General features: G+C 48.7%; 1 protein-coding gene across 2 annotated transcripts in view; it reads right to left on the reverse strand.

Annotated features, from left to right (window-relative positions):
- Window positions 1–549: 549 nt before the first annotated feature.
- Window positions 550–18,293, reverse strand: part of Glt1d1 (glycosyltransferase 1 domain containing 1) — a 74,339-nt gene continuing 56,595 nt past the window's right edge. For both annotated transcript variants that reach the window (NM_001431733.1, NM_001431732.1), the window contains 2 exon segments: window positions 550–3,027; window positions 16,759–16,857. In NM_001431733.1, the coding sequence (NP_001418662.1) occupies window positions 2,866–3,027; window positions 16,759–16,857 (261 nt within the window). In that variant the 3' untranslated portion in view covers window positions 550–2,865.

The following is an 18,293-nucleotide window of genomic DNA, read 5'->3' on the forward strand; positions in this document are numbered from 1 at the left end:
TATTGTTTTCTGTATCTCCAGCTCAGTTCTACTTTTCCATCACGAGCCCATTCATTTCTGGGCCTTATGCATTAACTGACCTGCTGTGCTCGGATAGGGAGCTGTGGATAAATGAGAGGGAGGCAGATTCAGTCACAAGGAGCCTTTCCAGGGAGGTCATGCAGCAACCCCAAGCATTTCTGTTAAAGGTAAGATACTTCCCTATGTAACATTTGCAAACCTCCCTCCTGGGCCCACGTGGAGAAAGTGTCCCCCACACAGAGAGGCCTGCAGCAGTCTACCCTATAGGCTCACTTGAAAGGACAGCTGCAGTGTGCTGCTCTGAGGAGGTGGAATCTTTAAGAGATTGGTCTTTGGGTCATTATCTGCACTTGAGGTGGCTTCCGGGATGACTGCCTCCTCTTTCACTTTTAGTTCCCAGACGTGAAGGGAGCGGTTTTACTCTGCCAAACAGTCCTGTAGAAATGCTTCTTTGCATGGGCTCAGAGCAATGGAGCCTGATAGCTTATTTCTCCGCCGCCAGTGAAATGAGCCAATTCAAGCCAGATTAGATTATATTAAAGGCAGGTTTATTGGGAAGCTGCTCTCCCTGGTGGGCTAGTTCACTGGCCCCAAGAATCAAGGCCAGGGAAGATGCAATGGGAAAAGGAGTGGGGGGTGGGGCAGGGAAGGAGAGAGAAAGAGAGAAGGGGGTGGGCGTGAGGAGAGACTAAGTTGTTTGGTATAAGGAGGAGTCTCTGAGGGGAAGGGCAGCACCCCATTCCCTCACCGCGGGCTGGAAAGTTCAGGGTTGGGGGCAGGGTGTGCCAGGTAGGGAGTGAGGGATGCTGGGAGAACCTGGAGGCCAGATCTGCTTTGATATGTAAAATATGCACCTTAGTCCCTTGCCCTGGGGTAGGATACCAAACAGAGCCAACCAGTACAGACTAGCACTTCGAAACTGTTTGCTGAAACTGCTGCTCTTTATCTGTTCCTCAAGTGTCTAGCATGGGAAAGGAAAGGTGTCACACTTCAATATAAATTCCTGTTGAACCCCTCTGATCAGACATTCAAGTACTGTATTTGTTTTCTTAAGGGACCATGTTGGGGGAGGGGCTGCTCCTCACAAGAGGTGATTCTGGGATAAATAAACAGCTTTAAAAAAAAATATATATATATATATATATGGCAGATGGTAACGTGCTTTATTAGTTAAGAACCCCTGCTTCCCCAAAGTGCATTTGCAGATGTAGCTTAGTGATGCTGGCAGAGTAGTTAGGCAGTGATGTCATCCCCAGGCAAAGGAGGGGCAAGCATTTCAGAGCATCCCGCTCTTGTAAACAAACGTGACACCTGACCTTTGAATCCTCTACACACCTCTCCGGAGGTGGGTTTGAACTCTGGGCTCAGAAGAGCTGCTCTGGAGATTCAGGCCTCCTTACTCAACCTCCCCTCCCACCTACTTCCCCTTCTTGTGCCCAGAGAGGTAAGACCCCAGCTCAGTTCGGGCTAAGGAAATGGACACATTTCTCATTGCGCAATGCATCCGGATTGCTGCTGCCTCCGCTGGAGCCTTCATGAAAGTGACGGTGCTGGAGGTGAGGTACAGACTAGAAAGCCGAGAATTGCATCCTATAGAATCGAGCTCTGATTTCATCCCTGAAGTTCTGGTTTACAAAGTTTGCCTCCTTCCAGCCTGCTTCTCTTAAAAGGAGATGCTTGCTACTGCTAAGAAAAGCAAAAGGCCCAGATGTGCCTCTGAGTTGGAGCAAATATGATCTGGATTCGGACTCCTCCTCCGTTTCCTCCAGAGCCTGATACTTTCTATGCACGTGTAGCTCTTGGCTGCATTCTTCTTCCCTCCTCCTCCAAGCTGCTTGCTTTAGCACAGGTGGCTATTCCGCATCCTGCTCACAGTAGCACAGCCTTGTTGAAATTCAAGGAAGGGGCCACTGGAGGTACGGAGCGCTGTTGTAGGGAGATCTCATCAAAAGATATCCCCTAAAGCTGACCTCCCATACCCCAGTGACCTCTTGTCACAGTCTTGGATACCACCGTTGCCTGGAGTCTTCAAGTCAAAACTCATCCTCAATTCCCTAGCAGTCATAGGGAAGAACGCCTACACTGAATTCAAGGTTCCAGCCTCCATTGTGGGGGCCATCCAATCATCGTCCAGGCTCCTTGTGATGTCATACTGGTGGGCAGGGCCTATTTTGGAAAGCTTGCTAGGTTCTCCTGTGCACCAGTGAAAAGCAAGGCAACCTGATACAACCTAGCTACAGCCTGTCCAGAGCTTGTTAGCGTGCCAGCCACAGCTTGCCTCCCCTCCCCTCACCCCTGCCGCCGCTCTCATGCCCATCAGGATCCCGCGGTGGCCTGCAGATCAAGATCATATCAAAACTGTTGCCGGTTCCACTCCATTGACAATCCTGCCCTTTTTGTTTCTTCTTTGTGAAGGCAGGGGAAGGGTCTGCTCTGTGGTTGCTTATAAATAAGCCTCCACAAGGTGTAAAAGCAGTTCTTGGAACACTCCTCCTAAGGCCCCTGAGATACACCTCCATCTCCTGCACTGAGCTGCAAACACTTCTGGGACTGAGCCATAAGAACTTTCAGCAGTGAGCCTACAAGTCCACTGAGGACTGATCTGTAAGCACCTCTGGGACTGAGCTACAAGCACTCTCAGAAGTGAGCTATAAGTCCGTCCAGAACTGAGCTGTAAGCACAGCAGAACTGTCTGCCACACAGGAGGAGAGTTGGGGGTGGATGTGTTCCTGCAGACTCTAGGGTCCCAGTAGTCCAGGACTGGGTCCCATTTCGTGGCATCTACCCAGAGCTGAGCACTTGACAGTTACTGGGACAGATGTGGCGAGCACAGACTTCCATCACTTAATCCTCCGAGCACGCCTCCAGCTTCCCAATGAGGCGCTGGTAGGTGTCTCTTTCCACCTGCCAGGAGTGATGTGTCCTCACGTATTCCCTTCCGTTGGTCACGATTTCCTTCTCCAGTGCGGGATCGCTAACCAGTCTCTTTGCCAACTGAATAAACTCCTGAAAAACAGGAAGTGGATGAGAAACACATGAGTGATGGGTGGAAGGGGGAACCCTGGAGAAACACACTTTTGGGGGGCGGGGATCAGAGTAATGCAAGCATTGGGATGAAGAAACACTGTATATGTCAGTCAGGTGGCAAGATGGCTCAGTGGGTAAAGGTGCTTGCCACCGTGCTTAACTGAGTTGGATCCCCAGGACCCACATGGCGGAAAGTTGGGTCCTACAAGTTGTCATTTGACCTCCGTGTGTGGTACGTTCACATACACACACACACACCAGGGCATGACATGTCCACAACCATGTATTCACACTATTTTTGTCACAGCTTTGCAGTGACCTGTACTTACAACGTGCACAAACACACATCCCCTCAGATCTGTGCCCATAGCCACCTGCTGAGAACGTCCACCGGGAAACCGTGGAGCTGTCGATCATGCCCCTCCCCAGTCTTCCCTAGTCCAATGAGAGTCATCTCTTGGCCTCTCTCTGCAGTGGGCGGTGGTTACGCAGAGACTGGCACATTGGTCACAGTGAAAATATAAGTGATTCAGCCTTCTGTGGGATGTGTTCACCACACCCTCCGGGCTCAGGGAACACCATGTGGGCTGTTAAGATGGGAATAGCTGGAGGAAGGGGTACAGGGCTGTGGAAGGGTGCAGCTGTGGTCCACCTGCAGAAGACTGGGCCCAGTGATATCCTGTCATGGATTAAGGAGCCAATCACTGCCCCCTAGACCGGCAGTCCGGTCCCCGACAGATCACCCCTTCCTGACAATCTGTAATTGGCTCATGGTTGATAGGGGGTAGAGTGTCCCGATTAGATCTGTATTGATCAACGTCACATCTTTTTGGGTGAGACCCTCAGTTGAGAAAATGCTTCCATAGCCCGAGGGCAAGTTTATCAAGCATTTTATAATAGTAATGATAATATTAAGAACAAAAACTTGATGTGAGAAGGCCCAGCCCACTGTTGGGTGGTCCACCCCTGGGCAGGTAGTCCTGAGTGTTATAAGAAAGCAGGCTGAGCAAGTCATGGAGATCAAACCTGGAAGCAGCTTTTATCCGTGGTCTCCGGTCTCTGCTTCAGTTCTCACCCCCAAGTTCCCGCCCTGTTTGAGTTCCTGGCTTCCCTGACAATAAACTGTTGTTTGGTTGGGAGTCCCTGGCTTGCCCTGCTCCCAGACTGGTCCAGCAAGCTTCATCCCTCCCTCTAGATCCAACCCTGCCCACTTGAGAGCCTGGGAGTGGAAAGGGCCACAAAAAGCTGCATTCCTGACAGCTGTCCCAACCCCCCCTCACACAAAGTCACCAGCCAGCAACATCCCCCATCCCCGACACAGGCATGAGCTCAGCATGTGGCAGACATCATTTTCCCTCCCCAGCGACACCCCTCCAATCCCAATCCCACCAACATCCCCCTCCTCCACGCTCACCCCCTGGGACTGGTGAACTCACGAGGAGCCCATTCCCAAATACCCACCCCCCTTTTTGCTTTTAATTTGGCTGAATTAGCTTCTTCAGGGGAGCAAAAAAGCCTATCAACTGTGATCAGGATTTAGAAGCCAAATGAATCCTCTCTTCCCCAAGTTGGTTTTGGTTCTGATGTTACTATTATTTTTTTTAATCACAGCAATGAAAGTTGAAGTAAGAAAGATACTTTCTTTCAGTAATGTAGCCACCAGTAACCAAGACACAGGGAGAAGCGGCAGAGGGAGGGGCGGGTGGGGGAGGGGTAGGTGGGGAGGGGCGGGAGAGCGAGAGAAAACGGACTCAAAGGGAAGAGAATTAACAGGAGAGACAAGAGAGGGTAAGAGGGGAAGCAGGATGTCCAAATACATTAAATATGTATAAGTCATAACAAAACACGTATTATAAATAATATACTGTAGGAGGAGGTTCTGTCACTAACCTCATTTCCCCAATTGGCTCTTGATTTGTCAATAAAGAAGGCCAGGGGCCGGGGTTGGGGATTTAGCTCAGTGGTAGAGCGCTTGCCTAGCAAGCGGAAGGCCCTGGGTTCGGTCCCCAGCTCCGAAAAAAAGAAAAAAGAAAAAAAAAAAAAAAAAAAAAAGAAGGCCAGGGGCCAATTGCTAGGTGGAGGGAGTTTATAGGCGGGACTTCCAGGTCCTAGCGGAGAAGCGACCAGGGGGCGGGGACCGGGGTAGGGGCAGCAAGGCCTTAGACCTCCGCTATGGGCAGGTGGCCAAAGATGTTAGGCAGGGACTGAGTGGAACAGGCCACTAAGAATAGGTCAGGAAGAGAAACAGAGATAATAAATTGGTAAGGGCACACCTTTTAGGACAGGAGTTATCTGAGCCCAGCAATTGTGCCAGGGAAGGCAAGCTACAAAGTTACAAGTTGTGTGTGTGTGTGTGTGTGTGTGTGTGTGTGTGTCTTTTATCGGCGGATTCAAGGGTCTTGGGTTAGGGCTGGAAGTGGCTGATTCTAGAGCTAAGCTTTGAAAAACTACATGCAACAATATATGAATTATTATATTTAATATTATACATTTGATGTAGAATATTTAATATTATATGTAACATAAATATAACATTAATATTATACTTGATATTAATAATCACTTTCTTTGCAGTGACCCGGGAGTTACGATTTCTTCCGTTTTTTTTTTTTTTTTTTTTTTTTTTTTTTTGGTTCTTTTTTTCGGAGCTGGGGACCGAACCCAGGGCCTTGCGCTTCCTAGGTAAGCGCTCTACCACTGAGCTAAATCCCCAGCCCCTGATTTCTTCCGTTTTTTATTGCCACAGGTAGAGACCCTCGGCTCATACGCTGGGTCCAGATAAGCTCTTTACACCACAGGCAATGAATGCCTGGTGCAGAAGGAAGCTTTGGGACTTGGGGTCAATTCTGTGTTCCAGTTCTGCACCACTTCTCTCTGCTGCGTGGTTACCATAATGCTAGTTACCACCTCTGAGTTCACACTGACCACCTGTTGTAAGGGTCCATGATTCACTGAAGAATGATACCCCTGACTCGAATAGTATGTAAACACAAAGAGTGTTTTATTCTGCAGAAGTCCAGCATGCTGGGGTCTCCCATTACTAAGATAGAAACAACTTTGCAGTACCGATTTAAAACACATTAGGGGGATTCTGGGGTCCAGAACTGTTACCAGGATGTAGGGCCTGGAAACTGTTGCCAAGAAATCCCGGAACAGGTGAGCTTTATGTTACTCTATCTCTAGGCATTCCAGAACCATTAGGTGGGGTGGGGGGGAGGGGAGAGAACTGCTGCTGAGGAAGTCTGGAAACTGTTACTGACCCCATTGTCCTTGCCTCGGGCCAGGTGGTGGGGCAGCTTCTGAGGCCTGGACTTGCCTGAAATTACCTGGTTCTTGGAAACAGAGATTTAGGCCTAGTCTCCTTAACTGCCAATTTGAAGCCTGTCATGGAGTCAGCCTAGCCCTCTCACTGTGAATGAGCAAAGGCCGCTGCCCCCTCAGGTCATATGCACCCGGCAGGAGAAGGTCCTGGGTTTTGTTTTCTTGCCTCTGCTTTTGTAGCTTCCCTTCAGACCACATGCGCGTTATTAATTGGTGCGTCGGGAGCCTCCTGCTGACCAGTACTTAATTTCAAAGCCTCTCATAATTAGAAAAATTAAGATGTATTCTGACATCAAAGCTTGTTTAGGGAGAGAGCAGAGCATTCATTTTTCATTAAGCTTGCAAGGAATGCTGAGCCAGGAGGCTTGGGTTTAAGTTCAGACACTCTCCCCTTCCTCAGGGAGACAGTGAGGCTTGCAGATGGGACTCAACTGTCAGCCAGAACAGTGGTGGCAGTTACTACAGGGTCTCATGCTGACAGGGCTGGGGCAATGGCTTGCCTTGCAAACCTGAGGACCCTAGCACCCACTGGAAAGGGCTTCCATGTGGCTACACACATGTGTAGTCTCTTGGCACCAGGGAGGCAGAGACAGGGGGATTCCTGGGACTAAATGGCTAGCCAGCCTAGCTTCCTTGTGAATCCAAACCCATGAGAGACCCTGTCATAACAAAACAAACAAGCAAGAGGAAGAGCGGCTAATGTCCTCTGGCCTCCACAGGGCACCCCACCACCCACATGTGTACCTGTGCCCACAACATCTGAAAACATATACACGCGCACACGCACTCACTCACATGCTTACGCATGCACACAGGTAAGACTCTGACTCTCATGCACGAACTCATACACAATTACCATTATAACCTTACTCTGTCAGGTTGAGTAAATGCCAACCAGGAAACAGCACCTGAGATTAACACAACACACAGCACTTTCCCATCAAGAGAGAACAGCCACATATCCTCAAAATTATTGTTAATTAAATGCTGAATGCCTTTTATAGCTGGCAGTATAAATAGCAACATTTATGTGGGTGGGATTTTATTTTTATGTATTATGTACACATTTTCTAGTAAACCGCTGTTCTTTTCACCGTAAAAACGTAACATATTTATTTCCACCACGTGGCAGAACAGCATTCATATTAAAATTGTTCGACGAGCTAAGCACTCGAGAATATTACTTTACGATGCTGTCCGTATCTGTGATTTATCTGATGTGGAAGACTGGGCTAAAGCCAGGGTCCTTGCTTACTATCACCGCAGGACTCAGGATAATTTTAGAACAAAATCCTGAGTGATGGTGGATAGGCTCTGATAAAGCACCCAACTTATTTATTTATTCATTTATTTATTTTCTTAGCAGTGAAGTCTTGAAGAAGAGGATTTGAAGCAAGAAAGATCCGAGTTAGATATCAGATGTACCTTATGGCTGGCTTAATGAATGACCACTGGGAAAGAGGGGAAAGGAAAGAAGAGAAATAGCCTGACACCCCCCACATACACATGAAAGGAAGGAAGGAAGGAAGGAAGGAGGGAGGGAAGGAAGGAAGGAGGGAGGGAAGGAAGGAAGAAGGGGGAAGAGAAAGGGGGAAGAGGGAAGAGGGAAAGGGAAGGAAGAAATTCCGTGGTTCTGCAGTGACTATCTACTGAGTCTGGATACTGTCCCCGTGAGTGGCTAAGCCACTTGCCACCCACTTGTTCCTGGTCAAGGACTGTCTATAAAGTCAACAGCCACCCGTTCCTCGTCCTCTTATACAAGGGTCTTTGCTATGTAGCTCCTGTTAGAGTCGAGGCTCACTCCCCAGACCCCAAAACTGCAGGAGACACATGGTCTTGCTTTCCTCAGTGTGGTATGTCAGGTGGGGTGTTGTTTTGATTTGTAGGCAAAGCTTTGAAGAAGGAAACTTCAGTAAATTTTAGAAGTAAAGTCTAGGTTTTTTTTGGGCTTTTCTCTCTACAAGTCACCTTGAAAAATGACACGAAAACTTACTTGGGGCAGTCTCACTGAGGATGAGACTCCAAGAACAGAACTGTAAGGCCACTGCAAGAGGAAAGCCATCCTGGACGACCTAGCCCCAGCTTGGCTATAACACAACCATTGTTGGGCTGGCCCCAGCTAGACCAGCAGAAGTGCCCACAGGGGAATCCGCCATGAATACTCAGGACTGAAGGCCAGAACTTACTTCTTCCTCTTTGATGAAAGAACCAGCTTTTAATGTAATGTGGTCTGAGGAAAAGATTTCAGTGAATGACCCTGTTTGTCTATATTGACTGTTGGTATTCTGTCTAAGCTCCACCCCCACAGTTGCCTGGCAACAGCTATGGGTGCCTGACTATAAAGGGAGCTGCTTCCTCCCTCCTCTACCTCTTACTCCTCTCTAACCCCTTACTCTTCACTGCTCTTGTGCCCTCTTTGTCCCTGTTCCTTCTCTCCCCATCTCCCCTCCCCCCTCTATTCCCCCCATGTGCCCATGTCTGGCCTTTCCTCTCTCCTACTCTTCTTCTCTCATTAAACCTTTCCACATGGAACCATGTTGGCTTGGTGTACATTGTCCAGGTGCGGGCAGAGATTTTCTACCCCAACACTGACTATGGTGCTGTGGGGCGAGCCCAACATAGTCCCTTGACTGAAGAACAGAGAAAACCCAAGACTTACTCCCAACCAACAACTGGCAGAGGTCTGGAGCCATGACAAAGATTAGGGGTTATGGCAGGGGACAGAAGCTATGATGTCTGCGATTGGCCCATACTCCATGGCTTCACATGAGTCCAGACTATGTGTGTAACATCAGAATGCATGTCTGTAACCTACCACAGGCCACTATACCAGACAGACCTAGAGAGTAAAGGTTTCAGGGAGATGTCTGTGGAATGCACACACTAAATGGGGGTTGATTTACTGTCAGCCAGCCTGGAACGATCACAGGTCCCACAGAGCTGTCACTACAGAGCATGCCAGAGTGCTGACTTATGCAGGTCAAGTGGCCTTGAGGGAGGGGCTTTCTCTAGGACGAATGATTCCCCCCTTGAAAGCCACTGACGGAGATCAGTAAAAGGCAGAGAAGGTACCCACACCAAGGCAATGAGAATAAAAACCATGCACAGGGGGGCTGGGGATTTAGCTCAGTGGTAGAGCGCTTGCCTAGGAAGCGCAAGGCCCTGGGTTCAGTCCCCAGCTCCGAAAAAAAGAACCAAAAAAAAAAAAAAAATGCACGGAAACACGGGTCTTCAGAGAGCTCAGAAGTCAACAAGCATGGATACCTATAACTCAGCCTTACGAAAGCCACATGCCTCCCATCCCACAGTGAGTAGCCAGTGGGGAAGGGGCGTTCTCAGTAAGTCCCTCAGAAACACAAAGGACACAGCCAACTAACAAAATGAAGGTCCAGACCAAAGCTACCTCCTGGGCTGCAGGTGTGCAGAGCCTTGCTCAGACAACTGCAAAAAGTTGTTTGTCTTTTTTAAAAGTGATACAAACGACCATTGTTTTCAGACAAGTAAGGAACTGTTCCCAGAGTTTACTCTCTTTCTTTGTCACCCTCTATTTTGTTGGAGACTATATCCTTTCTTTCTTAAAAGAAGAAAAAAGTAACATTTAAAATGTATTCTTTGAAAGTCTTCTATATGTATCTAAAGCATCACAATCCTATATACTCCCCCCTTCCAGCCCTCAACACATCTTCCCAGATTCATCTCCTTCTGAAAGAAAGAAAGGAAAAAGGAAGGAAGGAAGGAAGGAAGGGAGGGAGGGAGGAAGGAAGGAAAGAAGGAAGAAAAGAAAGAAAGAAAGAAAGAAAGAAAGAAAGAAAGAAAGAAAGAAAGAAACAAACCACTGAAATTATTAGCAAATGAGTTAGGGTCATCCCCTGGGTTATGACCAACCCTACCAATAGCCACACCCTCCCTTGGAGTCCCTGCCCCTCTTGATCTTGTGCGGGTCTTTAGGTCACCAAGTGTGGTGGCTTGAACGAGAAATGTCCCCGGCATTGTCTTAGGCATTGGAGCACACGGTCCCCAGTTGGTGGTGCTGTTTCAGGAAGGTTTAGGTGGGGGGAAAGCAGACTACTGGGAGGCGGCTTTGAGATTACAGCCACTTTTAATTTGCCTTCTGCTTTGTGACTGCAGCCAAGGATGTAAGCTCTCAGCTTTCTGCTTCTGCCCTCTGTGCCGGCGCTATCTATACCATTATGGACACTAAGCCTTTAGAACTGTGAGCACATCGATAAGTAAGTAAATAATTGGTTGAGGTGTTTTAGCACAGCAACGGGAATGCAACTAAGATGTATATATCTGTTGCAAGCTCCTGGGCAAAGACCATGTCCTGCCCAGCAGACAGCGTTCCACAGCGCCGCTCCTCCTCATCTTCCGGCCCTGTATCCAGGAGCTTGGGACTGAGGAGGAGGCCGCTTGGCTCGTTCCCAGATGATTAAAAGAAGACATGAAGACCACAGTTCAGCTGCTATGGCGGGAACCCAGCTGTTAACCAGGGCCAAGGAGAGAGCTCTCCTGCAGAGGAGCTAGCCTGGGAATGGCGCTCTGTGCAGAGACCAAGCCCCTGTGGGCCACAACCAGTGAGTCTGGAAAAAGGAGGATGTGGTGGGTGCTATGCAGGGGCCCCAGCACAGCCTAGCACATATATCACTCCCTATCCAAGATGGGAAGCACGGAGGGTTCTCAGTCGTGTGACTAATCTCCATTATTTCAAACGGGTTCCTTTGCTCGGGACCAAGAAAGGCATGGAGTAACTGCTGAGATAAACAGCCCTAGGAGGACCAGGGGCTGCCTTGCAGAGACGGACACGGTAGGTACTGAGCTCAGCTCTGTCATCAAGACAGAACCTATAGTAAGTGGGGGCAGCCGGAAACACAAAGAGAGGCACCAGGCAGGTAACCGAGCCTGCTTACAGCTCCCACCTTCTCCCCCAGCATTACCCTTCCAGGGACAGCCCAAGGGCGTCCTCTAAGGGACACCTGAGACACCCGATGACTTCTAGGGTGCTGACCAGCCAGCACCTTCTTTACAGTGAACTCCACGGAGCAGCACTGTTCTCCTCTGATTCAGCCCAGGGCAAGGATTCCATTAGATCTGCTACACACCTGGGTACCAAAGCTGTCCATACACCTTTGTGCTTGCAGAGGGATCCTGCAGTGGGATTGGTTGAGCCCTCATAGGGTACACGTAGATGTAAATGCAAGGTCCTGAAAGGATTAGGGAAGGAAGGAAAAAGAACCCTTCCCTTTCTGTCCCTCTGGGCCACAGTTGGCCCCTTCCCTGAGTCGCAAGTCCATCCCTAACCCATCTTTGTTTCTGCAACAATGAAGAGGCAAGTTTTCAAGTCAGCAGGCGACTGTGCAGAAGACACCATGGAGGTCACTAAAGACACCATGCACCTTCTCCCCCTTGGGTTTTGGGAGAATTCTTGGCAAGCAGGATTCTCCTGATGTGGCCCTCAATGCCTTGGTATTCGGGCCTGCACCAAGCCCAGGAGATGCTGAGGTCCAGGCTGGAGCTCACCCCAGGTGCAGCGTCCATGTTTCCTGAGGCATGAGCCCCATCTGGTGGCCCTTTCTATCCAGCCACATTCATCAAGCCCAGGTTCCATGGGTCACTAGGGGCTTCGCCTCTGCCAGGCTGTGCCATCTGTCTCCAGCAAAGGGAGGCTGTGGGCCTCAGACAGGAAAGGTCCCTTCTCCTGATGAACCAGGATGAATAAAGGCTGAGAGAATTCACTTTCGTGGAGGGGAGGTGTTAGGTGAGAAAGTACAGAAATCCTCCTGAAAGGAGAGCAGAAGAGAGGGAGGAAAAAGGAGGCAGAGTGGGAGGGAGGGAGGGGGAAGGGAGGAGGGACAGAGTCACAGAGACAGGAGAGGAGGTAAGTGCAGCTATCAACATTTGTGTGTGTGTACATATTTGCATAAGTGTATGCCTGCATGCATGATAGCTTGTATGCATGTATGCATGCATGTGTGGGTGCATGTATGTACATGTACATGTATGTGTGCATGTATACATGTGTGTGCCTATGCATGTGCATAGCCATTTCTGCAACTCTCACTTGGGCTGGACCTTGCAGGGCCTCAGACCAAGGAGCACAGACCCACTCTCTCAATCTTCTCATGGTAATGTGTCAACCAGGACTCATAGGGCTAACTCTGCATGGTGCCTGTACACTGCACAGACAGGCTGGGCCGGATTCTTCTGAGGAACCCAGCTGAGGTCCAGGAGCCCTCTGTCCAGCACTGCAGTCCTGGCCTACTCTTCTGGGGCCTGTGAACATCCAAATGTACAAGGACAGGGAACTGGATGCTTGGTGATTGTTAAACTAACTTGTGGGATTATTTTGACACTTTTTTTTTTTTTTAAAAACATGAAGTCAGAGAAGTTGCAGAAGTTGGTTCTCTCCTCCCATCATTTAGGTCCCAGGAGATAATATTCAAATCTTCAGGCTCAGGGCTAAGTGCCTTTACCTTTGAGCGATCTTCTTGCTGGCTCTAAATTTAAATGTGAAATCTCTCTAGATTCTCTAGATTTAAAATCTTCTTCAAAGCAATTGGCATGGCATCTGCTATTTCCAAAAGGAAGAGCCTTACCTCCATCTTCTGGATGAAAGAGCAGTGGACAACAGAGAGTGCCTACAAGCCACTGTGGATTTCAAATGGGAGCAAGACCCCTGAGGACCGCCACCTTCCAGGTGGGACGTAAGTTTGAGCATGGCATTTCCCAGAGTATCTTGCTTTCTCCAGACACAATCAAAGCCATCCCTGACCAAAGAAAAAGATGTCTTTAAGGAAGACCTAAGCCTTGAGAAGGGGATGCAGCTCAGTAAATAGATGGCCTGGTTGGACTAAGTCTGATCCTCAGTACCGCGCTCACTCAGTGTGTCCGTGGCCATCAGTAATCACAGCATTGGGAAGATGGGGGTGGGGTGGGCAGGAGGATCAGGCATTCAAGGTCATGCTTGGCTGTATAGAGAGTTTGAAGACAGCCTGGACTACATAGACATTGTGCAGACAGATAGACAGACAGGTCTTTTTAAAAACATAAGCTGAGGATCTCACACACTTTCGGGGGGGGGTGGGGGGGGGACACGCAGAGGCAGGAGGATCTCTGAGCTTAAGGCCAGCCTGGTCTACAAAGTGAGTTCCAAGATAGCCAGGGCTACACAAGAAAACCCTATCTCAGAGAGAGAGAGAGAGGGAGGGAGAGAGGAAGAGGAAGAAGAAGGAGGAGGAGGAGGAGGAGGAGGAGGAGGAGGAGGAGGAGGAGGAGGAGAAGGAGAAGGAGGAGAAGGAGAAGGAGAAGAAGAAAACATAAGATATGTCATGTTGGGGGTTGGGGATTTAGCTCAGTGGTAGAGCGCTTGCCTAAGAAGCACAAGGCCCTGGGTTCAGTCCCCAGCTCCAGAAAAAAGAACAACAACAAAAAAAAAAATGTCATGTTGGTCGCTAAGGATAGGAGCTCGAATACAACATGACATTTATAAACATTAGCCACCCCTACCATTAGCATCCCCCTGTTTATTTCTCTACAGTTGTTTAAAGAACAAAAAGAAAACCTTCTGGCAGAGCAGCTTGAGCCGCCCTTGAAGAACCCAACCCGGGCAGCATATGAATTCTCGGTTTCTATTAAATGTCATATAGATCTTAATTTCGAAGCTATAAAACTAAGCTATAAAAACACCTAGGAAAGTCACTGGACTCCTTCCCCTTTCTTAAATGGAGAAATAACCAGATTGTTGAGGTAATGAGAAATCAATGCCGAGCTGGTTCGGGAAGCTTTGTTTAAATAGAAATTTCCCAGAAGCGAAGTGTACAAAACCCGAGATTATTCTGTCCCTACAGTGAAATATGTTTAGTCATCAACTCTCTACATAAAAAAAAAAATAGACATAGGCATAGATATGGGATATAAAATATAGAGATAATATTAGATAGATATACCTCTCCACTAGATATAGAGAGATATTACATATCAGATAGATGGAGACATGTATATAGATATATAGATATAGACTTAGAGAGAAAGGGAGAGGTAACTGAAGATGATTCAGCCAACTCTCCTTTTTTTTTTTTTTTTTTTTTTTTTTTTTTTTTTAGTTCTTTTTTTCGGAGCTGGGGACCGAACCCAGGGCCTTGTGCTTCCTAGGTAAGCGCTCTACCACTGAGCTAAATCCCCAGCCCCCAACTCTCCTTTTAAGACCCCCAAACACACGCCTCATGCCGCTTAGCTTTTGTCACCTGGGAAGAGGCAACTCTCAATAAAGGAACTGTCGCCATCTGATTGTCCTGCGGACATCTCTGTAAACATTTTTCTTAGTTGTTGATTGATGTGGAGGTTGCAGCCCACTCTGGGTGGTGCTACTCCTAGGCAAAGGAGTTCTGGGTTGTATAAGAAAGCAGGCTGAGCAAGCCAGCAAGCCAGCAAGCATTGATCCTGCTAAGTTACTGCCCTTAATTCCCTCGGTGATGAACTATGACCCGGATGCATAAGCCTCATAAAACCTTTTCCTCCCCAAGTTGCTTTTGGTCATGGCGTTTACCACAGTAATAGAAAACGAACACAACCCTTTCCTTCCAGATTGTTTTCTACGTTCCTGTCATGGGGGTGAGTGTACAAGTTCTGGCTTTCACCATTCATTGTCCAAGAATAAATGCTAGAGAACCTCAGAATGCAGAGGCCCAAGTCCTGAAAGTGGGTGGGCACCAAATCTCCATTTCTCAGTAGCAGACTTCACTTTAAAGGGTTGAGCCCTCGAAAGGGGACCTGAGGAGAAGGTTAGAGACAGACAAGTGGCAACCAATAAGCAAATAAAGGTTGAGCAATCCGTACCACTCGGCTGTCACCGAGGAAGAACTTGAACTCCTCATCCTCCCGAGTGCCAGATTTATCGTCACACAGTGCCATCTCCAGTTTCAGGCAACGCCGGTGCCTGAATCCAGAGCTTCATGCATGCCAGGCTGGCACTCTGCCAACCTAGCCTCCTCCCAGCATCTAAAGTGGTCCTCTTTCTGATGGCCAACACGGCCATGTTCTTCAGTCTCCACACCCAGGCATGTTGCATGATCCACAGGTTTCCCTCATCGTCGTCCTCCTCCTCCCTTACATGGTCCCGGGACAAATTCAATTTTTGTAGTCTGCAAACCAAGACCCCCCTTTCTTTGCTGACCGTCCACCGAGCTCCCAGACTCGGCCCAAGGTTCCTGGCCATGCACCCCCAGCCCCTTGCACAGGTCCTACCCTCCCAATCTCTCTGAACACTTCGGTCTTTTATCTCCAGCCCTACACGGGAAAACCAGGTTTTTTTATGTTCTCAATTAAGGAATAACAGCGAACGCAGAATGAGTAACTATATTTAGCCCGACTTCAAAGAGCATTTATGCTTACACATTATTTATGTGCTATGCATCGCATATGCATATTTTAACCCCCAAAGCCGGTGGTCTGACAGGACAGTTCTTCTTAATAAATGAAGTGCTGGTTCTCATACATATTTGAATGCGTATTTGAAATCGCTCTTGCTTTCCCTGCATCCAAATCTAAGTGCCGTGGTTGATTAAAACAATGCCAGCCCGGAGTTCCTTAAAGCTTGCATTATTTGTTTTTAGAGCAACGCCTCCCAGCATACGCTGGGTACGTGCGACATCCGTGTCTCGCGCGCTGTTTCGGAGTGCGAAGAATCGCAACTCTGCCCGCACAGAACCAGGAAGGGCTGCTGTTCTAAACATCCTTCGGTAAAGCCAATGTGAAAATGGTGGGTCGACACACATCTGCGAGTAAGTTCTAAGTTCTGTCGTGTCGGGGGTGGAGAGCTGGGGCTGTCTCTGTGACTCAGGGGCTGGGAGTCACCTGAGAGGACCTGAACATGAGAGAGACAGGGAGCTATGCCTCCAATCCCCAGAATACACCATGTCACAAGGCATCAGGTGGCTAAAGGACCCTTCTCTTCTGCTCCAACCTGCCCCCAGACAACTACTTAGCAGAATACTAATCGACAAAGTCCTTGTGTGTTTTTTGTTTGTTTGTTTCCGTGGGGTTAGTTATGCTTTGTTTTAGACCTTGTTCTAGACAAGGTCTCAGGTAGCTCAGGCTAGTCTCAAACTAGCTATATAGCAGAAGTTGACCTTAAACTTTGATCCTCCTGAATGCTGTGTGACAGGTGTACACCACCATGCACGCCAAGTGAATTTTTATCCAGCTGAGCTAAAATCCTCAGGTCAGAAGTTTCTTGAAAATTCTAGATGCTGCATGTCCCTTCAGGGTGAGAACAGAATCCACAGAGCATGCTGGACAGCTCTACCTCCATCAGGAACCCCAAATTCATGAACGTTCTTCACACAGACAGAACTCACACCAATGAGGCAAACACGGGGAAAGGACTCTCTTTACCTGAGGGTTTGAAAACAGCAGTCCTGTGACTCCATGCTCTACCACAGCCGAGTTCCCAGGGATGTTCCTGGCTAGCACGGGAACTTCTAAATCCATTGCCTGTGAAGACGGGAGGAGTGAGGATGAGAGTAAAACCAGGCGAGGGGGCCGGAAGACGGCTTAGGTGGTAAAGTGCTTGCTCTGCAAACATCAGGAAGGACCTGAATACAGTCTCCTGGGACTCAAATTAAAAGCAAAAACTTAACCAAACATGGTGATATGTACCTGTCATCTCAATACTGGGGATGTGGTGGGGGACACCAAGCCACGGGGATCCCTGGGACTTACTGGCTAGCCAGTCTAGCCTTCTTGTCAGGCTCCAGGTTATGAAAGACCCTATCTCAAAAACTAAGGTGGACAGGGCCCAAGAGATGGCTCAGGGGTCTTGTAGGGAATTAGGGTTTGGTTCCCAGCAACCAAGCGGAATGACAGTTTGCAATCACCCATGACTTTAGATCCGGGGTGCCAGCGCCCTCTCCAGGTCACCATAGACACTCCCACACACATGCACATACCCTGACACATGTGCACATTCCCCCACATAGATAGACACACACACACAAGCGTTCATACTTTAAAATAAAAATAAATCCCTTTTTAAAAAATGGCAAATCCGGAGCACAGACAAGCTCTGAGAACATGAACACATTGAGAAGTTGGTCCTGATAACGCTGTAGCTGGCAAAGCCGCGCGCTAGACAGTGTTTGGAAATAGACGTGCTTGCGTTCAGAGCAAATTCACAGAGCAAGCGGGGAAAGACGGAGGAGGGGCTGAGCCTGGCACTGGGGGACAGACACATGAAATGTCAGGACACGAGACACATAGCTTCCCTTTACCAAAACAGACTCACCTGGCCTCCCTAGTCTAAATCAACCTTCTCTTATGGGGCGGACAGAACCTCTCTCTCATGCTCCTTAATATCCCCATGGCCTGCCCCCCACCCTTATTAGAGCTGCCTGGGGTTTATAGAAACAGTCTGGTGGGGGGGGTGGAGGTTGGGAGGAGGCAGTGAAATAAAGTTTCTCTGTGCTTTAGCTGTCCTGGAACTCTCTCTGTAGACCAGGGTGGCCTCGAACTCAGAGCTCCACCTGCCCCTGCCTCCACACTGCTGGGATTAAAGCTGTGTGCCACATTTCACCTGCCTGAACAGTCTTTATCTTCCGTGGCACAAAGAACACAGCTGCTGGCACCCGCACCCCATAAAAAAAAAAGAATAGCCAGGCTTCACAGATGCATAGGTTACCTGCAGGTGTGGCTTGTGAAGCTTGGGTCAGACTGCCCTATCTCTATTCTCAGAGAAGGATTGGCTGCGACTTTGTGGCATAGGTGACCCCCGAGTGATCACTGCTAGTATGGGAGAACGACTTGACCTGAAGGTGTTCATACATACTCACAGAACCGAGCAGAGAGGTTTGGGTGAGTTTGGTCAGTTCTATGCAAAGACCACCCAGCCCCTTGCAAAATTCCTCACGTCCATCCGGCAGCTTGCACATCCC

Source organism: Rattus norvegicus, chromosome 12, assembly GCF_021556685.1.
Source record: "Rattus norvegicus strain SHRSP/BbbUtx chromosome 12, alternate assembly SHRSP_T2T, whole genome shotgun sequence".
NCBI classification, from domain to species: Eukaryota; Metazoa; Chordata; class Mammalia; order Rodentia; family Muridae; genus Rattus; species Rattus norvegicus.